A 13,957-nucleotide genomic window follows, 5' to 3' on the forward strand; every position below is an offset into this window, starting at 1 on the left:
GGAGGATGCCTCCCCCACCTTCCACCTGCTAATATAAGAAACAGCAGGGGTAAGGGCACAATGTAGGAGGAGATGGCCAGCTAAGAAGCAGAGGGATGTCAACCAGAGCTTGCACAGGCACTGCTAACAATCAATACTTAGCCAATGTTTGCTGTGACAATAAACTATTTTAATATTTCATACTTTATTTAATTGCTTAAAAAAAGTTTGTAACAAATAATTAACAATTAAAAAGATGTCAGTATTTTTTAAAACTGGTGTTTATAATTATCCCAGCTGTGCAAGACTTTCCAAGGCTAGGAATACATGTACATACCTCCCAACAAGAATACGGTTAAATCAGGAAAAAATAGTCCCCACTCCCGATCCATCCAAACCCCATCCATATATGGTACTATGTATGGGTGCTGCAGCCATCTGGACTTGCACCCGCTTTGCATGTGATTCAGAATCAGGATATTACTGATCTAAGGCCTAATTCAATGGAAAACGCATATCCTGTCGTGGCTGTGATTCCGTAAACAGCAATTCTGCAAAAATTCCTAATGTGGTCAGCCGCATTGACTTGTACACAGATGCCCTCTGGTGGCATCTCTAATCCACCGCGTGCATACAAAGAAGCATCATTGAACTCACATCAGTCACATCATCAATCATCTGAGTCATCCTATGGTGGCTGAGAATGTCCACTGGAAGTAAGTCACTGGAGCCATTGTAACTGTTAACACACACAGTCACAGACTGACCTCCGGAAACGGGTGCAGGAAATAAACTCTTCTATTACTGCCATCTAGTGTTTGGTATTTGTTTGATTTTTATTTATTTATTTTCTTTTACATCATGGAATGGCCAGGGTTGTATTAGGAATGGACATCGGAATCCCAGCATCATATGGCTGCCTGACTTATGACATCAAATCCAGCGCCATCTCATCAAAACCACCTGATAGTATAACCATCGATGGTTATAATGTGTTCATGCGCAGAAGCATTCAGAGCTTTCAGAAAGAATTATGGATCATAGATGATGTAAACTGATTTTACTTTCCATTTGGAAAAAAGTAGGTTTTCACAATGCATCCTGTGCTCCATTTATCACGTATAAGGGAAATACAATGAGACATAGAGGGACATTTACTAAGCAGTGATAAGAGCGGAGAACTGAGCCAGTGGAGAAGTTGCCCATGACAACCAATCAGCACTGAAGTAACATCTATAATTTCCATACTATAAAATTATACAGAACTGCGGATTGGTTTATGGGGATACTTCTCCACTCTTATCACTGCTTAGTAAATGTCCCCCATAGAGTGGATGGCGCTTATATAACACAGGACTTGACAATGGTTTTCATAGTATGTATACAGGGGCGGTTCTACACCTTGTGGCGCCCAGTGCGAAAGTTTCCACCGGCGCCCCCCCCCCCCCACGCGGCAAAACAGTTTATGCACGAAAATATATACAGGGGAGTGGCTTCATAGGGGAGGGGCGTGGCCACAGTTATGCTCCCATTATCTGTGCCCCCAGATTTGCCCCAAGTAGTTGTACTCCCCAGTTGATGTGCCCCCAGTAGATATGCCCCCTGCAGGGCCGGCTCCAGGCCTACTAGTACCCTGTGCGAGAACATGTAAAAGAGAGCCCCCCCCCCCCCATGCGCGCGCGCTCCAGGAAAAGTGGGTGTGGTCTCTGGAAAAGTGGGCGTGGCCTCATAACTTCATATTATTAGACTATAAATAAATATATTTTCACACCCCCTCTACGCACACAATTAGCAGCCGCAGTAGGGTTCCTTACACACAATGGGCGGGATGTACTAAAGCAAAAATGCGGTAAAACCCCCGAAAACGGGGGTTTTACCGCATGTTCATATTTACTAACACCCTACCGCCGCGTTTTCGGCGTCCAGGGTATCGCCATCTCTGGATGGCGATACCCCATAGAAGCCTATGGGCTTCTTTTCGCCGACCGCCGCAACCCGCCAACACCGTCGACACTGCCGCAGACGCCGCCCCCCTCCCCCCCAGCTTACCCTCCTCCAGGCTGCCCTGGACCCGGAAGGTAGTCTCCTCCTCCCCCTAGCAACGCAGCCGGATGTCCTTCCGGCTGCAGGGGGGAGGAGGAGGCGCCGGGGGCAGCCTGCTAATGCTTCCCGGCATCTAGCCTGTGTGGGGACCCCTGGGAGGTATCAACAGGTATCGCGGGGGGCCTCCGTCACCGCATCGCGATGTTGATCGCATATGTTAGTACATATGCGATCAACATCGCTGCGGTAACCGGCGAGGGGCGGCGATGTATGAAATACATCCCGCCCAATGTCTCCAGTATAGTCTCAGATACACATAATGTGCAGTGCCAGATACACATGACAGGCCCCGCAGCAGTGCCAGCTACACATGACATGCCCCGCAGCAGTGCCAGCTACACACAATATGCCCCCCAGCAGTGCCAGCTACACATGATAGTGTTCACTTTTTAGGGCAGGGTGCTGATCACAGGGAGGGCACATTTTTAAGTTAGGAGGGCAAAATGATGTACATACTGTAATGCTTGGTGCTCATCTACCTACATGATAAAGCATGGACAGTGCGCGCCTTCGGCGCGCAGCAAAATTTTAGGGGCGTTGCTTCGTGGGAATGGTGCGTGGCCACATTATAGTGGCAATTCGCATTACACCACACAGTAGTGCAGTTAATTCACACTGCACCAGGTAGAACCTCCTAGACACTTTGTGCCAGGCAGAGCACGTTAGACACTTTGCGCCAGGCAGAGCACTGAGACTCATTGCCTAGCCACAGACGCCTAGCGGGAACACTACATGATATGCTCCCCAGCCGTGCCAGCTACACATGACATGCCCCCCAGCAGTGCCAGATACAGAAATGCCCCCACAGTGCCAGATACAGAAATGCCCCCACAGTGCCAGATATGTCCCCACAGTGCCAGATACAGAAATGCCCCCACAGTGCAGGATACATAAATGCCCCCACAGTGCCAGATACATAAATGCCCCCACAGTGCCAGATACAGAAATGCCCCCACAGTGCCAGATACATAAATGCCCCCACAGTGCCAGAAATGCCCCCACAGTGCCAGATACATAAATGCCCCCACAGTGCCAGATATGTCCCCACAGTGCCAGATACAGAAATGCCCCCACAGTGCAGGATACATAAATGCCCCCACAGTGCCAGATACATAAATGCCCCCACAGTGCCAGATACAGAAATGCCCCCACAGTGCCAGATACATAAATGCCCCCACAGTGCCAGAAATGCCCCCACAGTGCCAGATACATAAATGCCCCCACAGTGCCAGATATGTCCCCACAGTTCCAGATACATAAATGCCCCTACAGTGCCAGATACAGAAATGCCCCCCACAGTGCCAGATATGCCCCCACAGTGCCAGATAAATGCCCCCACAGTGCAGATAAATGCCCCCACAGTGCAGATAAATGCCCCCACAGTGCTAGATAAATGCCCCCACAGTGCCAGATAAATGCCCCCACAGTGCCAGATATGCCCCCAGTGTGCCAGAAATGCCTCCAGTGTGCCAGAAATGCCCACAGTGCCAGATACAGAAATGACCCCACAGTGCCAGATATGCCCCCATAGTGCCAGATACAGAAATGCCCCCACAGTGCCAGATATGCCCCCACAGTGCCAGATAAATGCCCCCACAGTGCAGATAAATGCCCCCACAGTGCCAGATAAATGCCCCCACAGTGCCATATAAATGCCCCCACAGTGCAGATATGCCCCCACAGTGCCAGATAAATGCCCCCACAGTGCCATCCATAAATGTGCCCCCCCCCCAAGAAAAAAAATACCTGCGGCGCTGGGATGGGGAGGAGTACTGCTGTCCGAGTGCGGGCGGTGCAGTTCCGGGTCCGGGTGCGTGCGGGCGGGCGGGCGCAGGTGCGGGTCCAGGTACGGGTCCAGGTGCGGCGGGGCGGGCGTGCGGCCTCCAAAGCGCTTGTGTGCGCTATGCGCGCTGCGTGGCGCCGGCGTCTGACGTTAGACACCGGCGCCGCACAGCGCGCATAGCGCACACAAGAGGTCACGGCTGGGCCAATGCTGCACAGGGTCGGCTCCAGCTTCGAATATGGCGGCGCCAGCGCGCGGCACCCATTAAGGGTGGCGCCCTGCGCGGCCGCTCTATTCGAACATGCCTGGAGACGGCCCTGGCCCCCTGTAGCTGTGCCCCCAGTAGATATGCCCCCTGTAGATATGCCCCCTGTAGATATGCCCCCTGTAGCTGTGCCCCCAGTAGATATGCTCCCTGTAGATATGCACCCTGTAGCTGTGCCCCCAGTAGATATGCCCCCTGTAGCTGTGCCCCCAGTAGATATGCCCCCTGTAGATTTGCCCCAGTAGTCGTGCCCCTATAGCTATGCCCCCAGTAGATTTGCCCCCAGTAGTTGTGCCCCCTGTTGCTTTGCCCCCAGTAGTTGTGCCCCCTGTTGCTTTGCCCCCAGTAGTTGTGCCCCGTTTCTTTGCCCCCAGTAGTTGTGCCCCCTCTCTTTGCCCCCAGTAGTTGTGCTCCCTGTTGCTTTGCCTCCTGTTGCTTTGCTCCCTGTCGCTGTGCCCCCTGTCGCCGCTTACAAACACACACACACACAAAAATTTAAAAAAATAGTTACCACTGCCCCGCTCCTGCTTCCCGACCGCTGCTGCTGCTGTTCTGTCTGGCCGCTGGCTCTTCTCTATGGGAGACCATAGCAACGCCGCACAGACACTAGAGGTCAATACTGACCTCTAGTGTCTGTCCCTGGAGCCAGCTGCAGCGGACGCCCACACAGCCCACGGCGTCTGCTGCGTGGAGCGGGGTGCGGGTAGGCAGCGGTGCCTGCGGGGTGACTGCGGCCACGCCCCCAGACCGCAGTGCCCCGGGCGAAGGCACTGCTTGCCCGCACCATGAACCGCTCCTGTATGTGTATATATATATATATATATATATATATATATATTGCTTTGCAGAGATGTACCGTATGTATTGGTGGTTTGTACATAGGGACAGAGCTAATTAAGTCACTGAGGGCCCCATTAATCAAGGATCGCATATTGCATGCGATCCTATCAGTAGCATGTATCACCCTGCACATGTAGGGACAAGGGTTCCGAAAGGAGCCCGTCCCTGCGATGTGCGGAGCGGGGTGACCAGGCCTCTGTGCATGTGCTATCATAGTGACAGCCATGCACAGGGACCATTTTTGCTGGAACTACATCCCGGAATATGTAGCCTATAGGCTACAGTGTGCTACCGCAATTAGGAGATTGCAGTAGCTGCGGGGGTCGATATTGATACATTGGGTAATGGAGGACAGGCTGCTGGTGGAAATGGAGGGATTGCAGCAGGTATCGGAGATACCTGCTGCAATCCCTCCTTCATACGTTCGGGGGATACCTAGTATTTGCGGCTAGCCCCAGAAAACGTGTGTTTTCGGGGACATAGCTGCAAATACTTTTTGCTAAATGGGCCCCATTATCTGAAATGAGTGCATCCCCGGCTTTCTAACCTGTATCAGGTCTCATTTGGACACTGGACCTTATTCAGGGATGGACAGAAATGCAAAGCCACTTGTAAGTAGCTTTGAATTTTCACCCAATTTGAAGGAGGAACACGAAGGAGGAATGTCTCAGTCCAAGAGACACCTCCTGAATGTAGCTGTGATCCCAGCACTGCGACTGACTTTCAGACAAACAGTGGTAGTTGCTCAATCATTCCTGGAGATAATTATATATCAGGTGCTAGACAGGGGGAGGGGTCACAAACAAACTGCGACCGACTTTGCAATCTGGTATTCAACATCACGACCATCGGTCAGGATGTTCACGCGGACAGGCAGCTGAGTAAGCCTCAGCTTAGGCAGCTGACCCTTGGCTCTCCCTATCCATAAAACAGGGATGAAACGCTCCAATTTTCAGGAACACAAGCCCACCCTGCCCCCTCCACTCCCCCTCAATGCCACTACCTGGCAATCATAGGTAATACGGGCGACACTGCAAGTCCCGTTCTGCGCATGGACCTTGCGCAACAGCAGATTACCAATAATCGGAAATCTGCGTGCTGTGGGACATTTTACTTTATTTTAGAGAACTGCAATATGAAAATGACCAAAAATTTTTATTTTTAATCTAAAAATGTCAGATGTGGTACAGTATTTACTGTTATTTCCTAAACTGATTAAAATCATACAAGTCATTTTAAAAAGACTTCATTAACAAACACTAAAACTTTGTAAAATGCTAAATTTGACCAAGAACTCTTATTTTAAAGCTTGAGGAAATACATTCTAAAATACACCGATACATTTTAAACAAAAAACATTTACCATGAAACATGCCAGAAACATGTTTGTTTTTATAGTCCCTATAACCATAAAAAGGGGCACTTTTTAGAATTTTGACTAGTCTTCGATTAATTAAAAAATGAGAGATATAAATAACTTGGGTACAAAGTATTTAACATATTGCTATCACAATTTTAAGTTTATGGTGTAGTGCTGGGTAAAAAATACACATCCATTTTACAATTATAAGGATGATTTGGTTATATGGAAGAATAGACTATTACATAGCAGATACCAGGCCTGATTCAGAATCACATGAAATGCGACCTCTAAAGTAGATGCAGATATCCACCTACTGTATATACACACCCACAGAAAACCTATGTTACCCAGTTACATCTATTTACGCCCAAGAGGAGATACATCTGACTTCAGTGCTACTCTGAATAGCCCACAGATCCCGTGAGATGCATATGTTCACCAAAAACGAGTTCACAGTGACCGCAGTCTTCCAAGAGATCCATGCTGTTAAATCAAATTCAAGAGCAAAATAATGAAAATATGCCACCCAACTGTTACACGTTTGTACTCAAATTCACTTGCAATCTTTTCTTACAAAGTGCTGCTGCTGTATGTACCTGCATGGTAAATCGATAGCGTGGCGCACGTAGCGAGCGCAGCGAGCCCGCAAGGGGCTCATTTGCGCTCGGCCAGCTATCGGTATGCCGGCGGTCAGGATTGCAGCGCCGGTATGCTGGCCGCCGGGAGCCCGACCGCCAGCATAGCATACTACACCCCTTTCAGGAGGTACTGGAGACTTGGGGATCAGATTTCAGGAGCCAGAGTAATATACTGGGGAAAATATAAAACTGCATGGAGCTGGAGCAGGGACCAGCTGCTGGAAGGCTGATATCTCTGGTTCTGGGCATAATGGAGACAAGGTGCCAGTGTCCACCAAAAAAAAAAACAAGAGTCCCAGCTTTTGGAGTATACCCTCAGAAACACTCTATGTCAGACAGAACCTGAGATATCTGGCTGGGAAGAGCAACTAATGGGCTCAGTTATGAACCAATGCTTTGAAGTTGGATATCTCCGGTTCCCCAGGGCCAATTTTCAAAAATCTGGTACCCCTGGAAAAAGGGGACCCTCAGCTATAAGCCTGTGGCCCTTGGTCAAGTGCACATTGAGCCCATACGAAAAGACGGCCCTGGCCACAGTATGGAAACAGTGGTGCATCATGTATAGGCTGTTACTAATGTTCAAGTTCTCTCCAAACATTCCTGTTCATCTATTGCACTTTCAATTGTGTAAAAATTGCAAAAATAAATGTAGCATAATATTAGCAGAAAGTAGCATAATATTAATGGAAAAGTAGCAAAGATGAGCACACACTATACGATTATCTGGCAGATCTGGCTGGTTGGAATGAAAATCTGGTAATGGATGAGAGCTCAGACAAAAACGGCCATTCATACAAATTGCTTAAATCATGGATTTAACCAATTTGTCTGAACAACAGGTTTTGTCTATTTTCCAGTGTTTGAAGCAAATGGTCGATTGTCATTATGGATAGATGAGAATCTATTACCAGATTTTCATTCCAATCAGCCAGGTCTGGCAGATGATCTGCTAGAAATTGTATAGTGTATGCCCAGTTTAAGCCGCATTATGAGTCTCTTATATAGACAGCAATGTTAATTAAAGTGGAAAATCATGTTGTCATACTGTAAATTGTTATTTGTCATGTACAGTATGTATGTCATAGATAACTATATTGTATGTAGGACATGATTTTTTCATGTATTACCTTCTGTATAGACAGCTATGTTGATTAGTCATCACTCTCTTTGCTACTTTTTCTGTAACATGATGCTACTTATTTGCAAATATTCCGATACTTTTATGCAAATATTTTTTTCAATTTTTTTTTTCAATTGAAAGTATAGTTAAGTAGTGACAGCAATGCAAACATACTGTACAATTGCAAAACCCTAGTGCAAGATCTGGCATCGATCTAGTGAATATGTGTCACGCTGAGAGCTGAGTAAGGCCAAATCTGTATTTGAAAATATTGTATAATAAGCAATAAAGCCATACTTGTCATCACTCCATAAATATACAACTGATTAGATTTGATGCTTTATAGCTTAGGTTTCCCAAACTCAGTCCTCTAGTTATCCCAGCAGGACAAGGCTTTAAGGCTATCCATGCTAAGAAGATTAAATCAAAAGGACTCAGGCAGGGGCGTTTTAAGAGAGGAGAGGGCCCGTGTGCCGACTCCAGGTGGGCCCCCTCCTCTCCACGGCGCGGCACTGTACCGGAGTCTTCTGCGCAAGTGCAGGTCTCAGGAGGCGTGGCACCCGTCATGGTCCGGAGACTAATTATGTACTGCACATGCACGGCGACCATTTTGGGAGTGATTTTTTGTTGTGGCTGTTGCGGTTGTAGCGCCTGTTGTGGGACTCTGGAAAGGTGAGTATTAAAACAAAATGGGTGAGGTGTGGCCCCCCTGGACACAGGGCCCTTGTGGACTGCACACAATGTACCCATGACAGAAACGCCTATGGACTCAGGTACTAATAAAGTCACATCTGCTGAAGCATGCATAGCCTTATTATTATTATTATTATTATTATTATTATTATTACCATTATAATGATCTTATTTAACTGCAGAATTATACATCAATATGTGGGATAACATAATGACACAACCAAAGGCAGAGTAGAGTCTGGAAGAATGGAATGAAGGGTATGACTCACTATGGCTAGTAAAAGCACTGACATACTGAACTCCCTCCTTGTCCGCTAATGGCAGTTTCCCCTTCTTGCTCAGTCACCCCCTCACCTCATCACGAAGACCTCCCTACTCCAATAACCCTGACAATCTCATTCACACCTCTCCCCTTCATGCTGTTTCCTTCACACTCTAGCCTGCCAGTTTTATTAGTAACAAAATAGCCCTCGCCCATGAGCTTTTCCTTTCCAACTCTCTGTATCTGCTAGCCCTCACTGAATGCTTGATATCCTCATTGGACACCACATCTTCCATTGCCATCTCCTGTGGTGGCCATTCTCTTATACCATGCGGTTGGCATGGTGGTGTTCTGGAATCCATCTCTCCCTTTGCTGTTCCTTGTAATTCATACCCTCAGAACCCTCCTTATAATTCTATTTCTTTGAGGTTAAGCTATTTGCTCTTTCACCGCATTTACCTATGTGTTGCTATCATCTTTTCCCCCTTGGTCCTATCTCCAAAGCATTGACAACTTTTCTCGTGGCTCCCACCACTTTCTTTTTTTTAGTTTTCATCCTTCATCTTAGGTGACTTCCATATCCCTTTTAATGTCCCCACTAACCCTTCTTCCTTTTAAACTTATTTCCCTCTAACCATAATTTGGTCTTTCTCAATGAATGGCCTGTGACTTCCTTCTCCCTAGTTTTGATCTGGTCCACCCCTATTTCCGCCTCCTTCATTGATCTTGTCACATTCCACCTCCACTCCCTCTCTTCCATTGCCTCTTCTCATCTTGCCTATCTCTTCAACCTTCCTCTCATGTCAAACATCATTCCCTCTGCATTGAAGCATGTATCTCTCTTACAATAAAAAAAAACCTACCCTTGACACTGGCACTCTCTATAATTACAACCTCATCTCTCTTCACCCCTTTGCCTCCAACATCCTAATGTGGAATGTCTATAAATGCCTCATCACACTTCTTACCTCTTACTACTGCTTGAACCACTTTTTCCTGGCTTTTGTTCTCGTCACTCTAGAGAAACTGCCCGCACTAGGCAATAATTACCTTTTTGTTGCAGAACCCCAGAGCAACTACTCTCTCTTTTCATTCTCCTTCTCTTCTCCCCCACTTTTGACATTGTAGACCACCCTCTCCTCCTTCAAATCCTCACTCCCTTGCACTGCATGATACCTGGTTATCCTCCTACCTCTCTGTCTGCTCTCGCTCTCTGTTTCTACTCTTCTGTTACTCTTCCACTACAGTACAGTAGGTATCCCCCAAGGTTCTGTTCTTGGTTCCCTACTGTTTCCCTTTTATGTTTCCTCCTTAGGTGAGCTTAACAGCTATTTTGGGATCTAATATAATCACCATGCTTATGGTACTCAGAATTACCTCTCCTCCTCTAACATCTCTCCCCCTCATGCCTCCATCTGTCCCTCTTCTATTTCCTCCTGGATATCCCAGGGCTTTATTACACTTACGCACCCTCCCATATCCATTGTCAACCTCACCACCTCTTTTATTGTGCATGCCTGCTGACTTAGCTTTATGTTTGGCTCCATCCTTTCCTTCAAAACTTACATACAGTCTCTCTCCCAGTCTTGCGGCACCCACTTTAAAATATCTCCAGGATCACACCCTTTCTCACCATGGAGGCAACAAAGACCCTCATCCACTCACTTGTCGTTTCTAGACTGGACTAATATAACTTCCTCTTATCTGACCTCCCTACCTCCCACCTCTCTCCACTCCAACCTGTCTTCAGTGCTGCTGCTGCTGCTGCTGCTGGGCACATCTTTCTCTCCAAACTCTCTTCTTTTTCCTCCCCTTTCCACAAGGCTCCGATTTACCTTCAGAATTCAGTTGTGAATCAATCTTCCTATAAAATAGAATAAAGTAAGAGGGCCCTGCACATGAGAACTTTTGATCTAAGAGGGAGGCGTGTGGCCATGAAGGTGTACTGGGATAGAGAATAGTTGTATGGAAACAGGGACTGAGTAATGAGTTTAGAGGAGGACTGACAGGCTTTATGTAGAGGTTTTATCAATGAATGTTACTTTAGTATGTTCCCAGAAGAAAATATAAAACAATTCACATTTTTTATGAATGCTGCTTTAGTCTCATCAAATTTCCCTCATAGGGCAATGTTATAATTTATACAATGGACAACAGGTGCTTATTCCCAAAGTAAGGTATATATTTTTTTTATCTGACACACATTGGTTATACAGATATCACTCAGAGACAGAGAGGTACAATAAGAGAGTTGCTGTGTTTACCATTGTAGTGTGCTTGGAAGAGAGTTATTCTCGCAGCAGATCAGTAACGCACATGTATTGACTCGAGACATATTGGCAGATATTAATTATGCATTGAGTGCTCCTCATCGCTGTCTGATTTAGTAGCATTGGTTTGAATTGATGTAAGAATGTGGTCACCAATTCCTTCTATAGTCCACACAACAATAATAGCTGTAAAACACTGATGGGGGACAGTACAAGGCAAAAAGGATTTAACATTCAATAGAGTCTTCTAGTAACTGCATAAGTGAACCCGGAGTGATGATCTCACTGCTCATTGGTGGATGAGGGACACTCATTTCTCCATCATGTTCCACCACTTCCTCATTTACTTCCACAACAATAGGCAGCCTGGAGAGTGGAGGGGGTTCGGGCCACATCCCTGAATTATCTTGTCTTTCTGTTACCTCACTGCTGGTATCACAGGATGGATCAGTAGCAGGTTGGAGTTTGCAGCTGTTGCTTTCCACTGGTGGAGGCTTCAATTGACTATTGTCCATTACTTCCTTGGCCACCATGGCCTGGGTGATCCCCACTTTTTTTGATTGAAGTTCCATGGGTGCTGCCTTTTCCTGGTGGGTACATTGCATTCTATTCAAAGGTTCAGCTACAGGAAATGAAAGGGTCGGGATTTATAGGGCACATATAATTAAAAATAATGCTACAGCCTCAGATTATCCTTCATAAGGTAAGTTCTTATATTCCATTAACAGCAGGTGAATACAGCAATACATATTGCACTGACCTGGTGGCAAATGAAACATGCCAATGTATTAGGGAACATTGGGGCAGAGAAAGTGGTCTTCCAACATAATATAGCAATGTAAGATGGGAAATAATTATACATGAAATTCAGAACAACAAGGCCTACTACACATGGGAGTTGAAATCAGGCTTTCTTTAAACTTCCTTTTACTTTGATTAAATAGACATATACACACCTTCTGACAAATTTCGGTGTGCTTTAAGTCAATTTCAACATTGCTAAAGCAATCATGGGGCATATCCCCTATAGTATATTATTTTTTAAGGAAGGCTTTAAGAACATGCTGCCAATGCTTGGTTAAAAGCACGGACAAAGTATAAGATCCTTTCTTTGCTTTTAACTGCTGTTGTTTTTCAATGGCTGTGTACTGTACCTGCTGTCACATTGTTACTTTTATCATTACAGGAATAGATAGGATAGTCTGATGCTCTGCTACTGATAAGTAGAGGGCTTACCTGACATTACCTGTGTACTTCTGCATGGAGAGTTCCCTGTACACTGGTTCCCCGGAGATATAACTGCTACTGCTGGCATCTTTTTCTGCTTCCCTGGTTGCCCATCCATCTTGCTTGGCTCTTTGGTCTTACTTTGCATGCTGGCTGACAATCCCTTTTCTTCCTCGTTGTAAGGGCTCTCTTCACCAGGACTCTCACTGTAAGCTGCATTTTGGTAACCTTGCTCCTCTGGCTCTGGTGACGATTTGCTGGGATTAACCTGTCAAAATTGACATAGTAATCATAAATTTCATAAATGTCATTTTCTTTTCATACATTTGAAAAGTTTTGTAATGAAACCTCATAAAATTCTTTCCATTGGTAAATGCTAATTTAACAGCTGAGGTAAATTAGGAATGTGGGCAAAAAATATTAGTGCCGAGTAACGCTTTTGTAGAGACAGATGCTGCCATTTTACAGCACAGTGAATATAGAGGTGTTTCACTCATTCCATATTTTAATGATCAAGTTGAGAAGATGATTCCATATTTACTGGGTTCTTTATTTATAATTGTAATCTGCATGTCTTAAAAAAAAATGCTAATGTCATTCATTTGAATTTTTTTTCTTTATAAAATATTTCTTCAGTGACTGAAGGCTAATGGAACATCCGGGATGATGTTTGTATGTTTTAATATACATGTATTTGATTGGCTATTTTTCATGCACTTCCTCAAAAAGTAAAGTGGAATGCTACTTTAAATCCATTGTGGGAAGCTGCTAAGTTCTGGTTTCTGTCATCTCCAAACTTATGGAAAATTGTTATCAACTAAAAAGCTCTGCAGAATCACTGACTATGGGCCTAATTCAGACCTGATCGCAGCAGCTAAATCTTTCTATAATGGGCAAAACCATGTGCACTGCAAGAGGGGGGGGGGGGTAGATATAACATATGCAGAGAGTTAGATTTGTGTTATTTTGTTTCTGCGCAGGGTAAATACTGGCTGCTTTTGAATGATTCCCACAAATGCTGGGGGGCTTTATTTTTACACTGCAATTTAGATTTCAGTTTGAACACACCCCACCCAAATCTATGGGGCCTATTTATCACCATCCGCATCTTGGATGTGGATGTCATGTGATAAAATCGCACAAACTCGCACTGCAATAATTGATTACATCGCAGGGATTTATCAATTATCGCATGCAGGGACAGAGCTTGCAGTAAAGCTCTGTCCCTGCGATGCCTCTTCGCAGCATCATTTGGGTATTTTTCGTAAAAAATACCCCAATGTCCTGCTGCGCATGTGCTGCCCCCGCCAACATCGCCGCTACCGCAGCCGCCCGGTCGACCCCCTCCCCAGCAGGATAATATACTCACCTGTCCAGGGAGCCGGGCCGCGCTACTTCTGCTGGGCTGGCAGGT

General features: G+C 45.9%; 1 protein-coding gene and 1 long non-coding RNA gene across 3 annotated transcripts in view; one reads left to right on the top strand and one right to left on the bottom strand.

Moving 5' to 3' along the window:
• LOC134932353 (uncharacterized) overlaps positions 1 to 13,957 on the top strand; it is a 231,816-nt gene that overhangs the window by 22,023 nt on the left and 195,836 nt on the right. The gene's annotated exons all lie outside the window — the stretch shown is intronic.
• LOC134932350 (uncharacterized) overlaps positions 11,205 to 13,957 on the bottom strand; it is a 38,548-nt gene continuing 35,795 nt past the window's right edge. The window contains exons 8-9 of the mRNA XM_063926696.1: positions 12,553 to 12,811; positions 11,205 to 11,938 (exon numbers count right to left, since the gene is read on the bottom strand). Coding sequence (XP_063782766.1) covers positions 11,544 to 11,938; positions 12,553 to 12,811 — 654 coding nt within the window. The 3' untranslated portion in view covers positions 11,205 to 11,543. The remainder of the gene's footprint in view (positions 11,939 to 12,552; positions 12,812 to 13,957) is intronic.

The sequence above is a fragment of the Pseudophryne corroboree genome, chromosome 6 (genome assembly GCF_028390025.1).
Source record: "Pseudophryne corroboree isolate aPseCor3 chromosome 6, aPseCor3.hap2, whole genome shotgun sequence".
Taxonomy (NCBI): Eukaryota; Metazoa; Chordata; class Amphibia; order Anura; family Myobatrachidae; genus Pseudophryne; species Pseudophryne corroboree.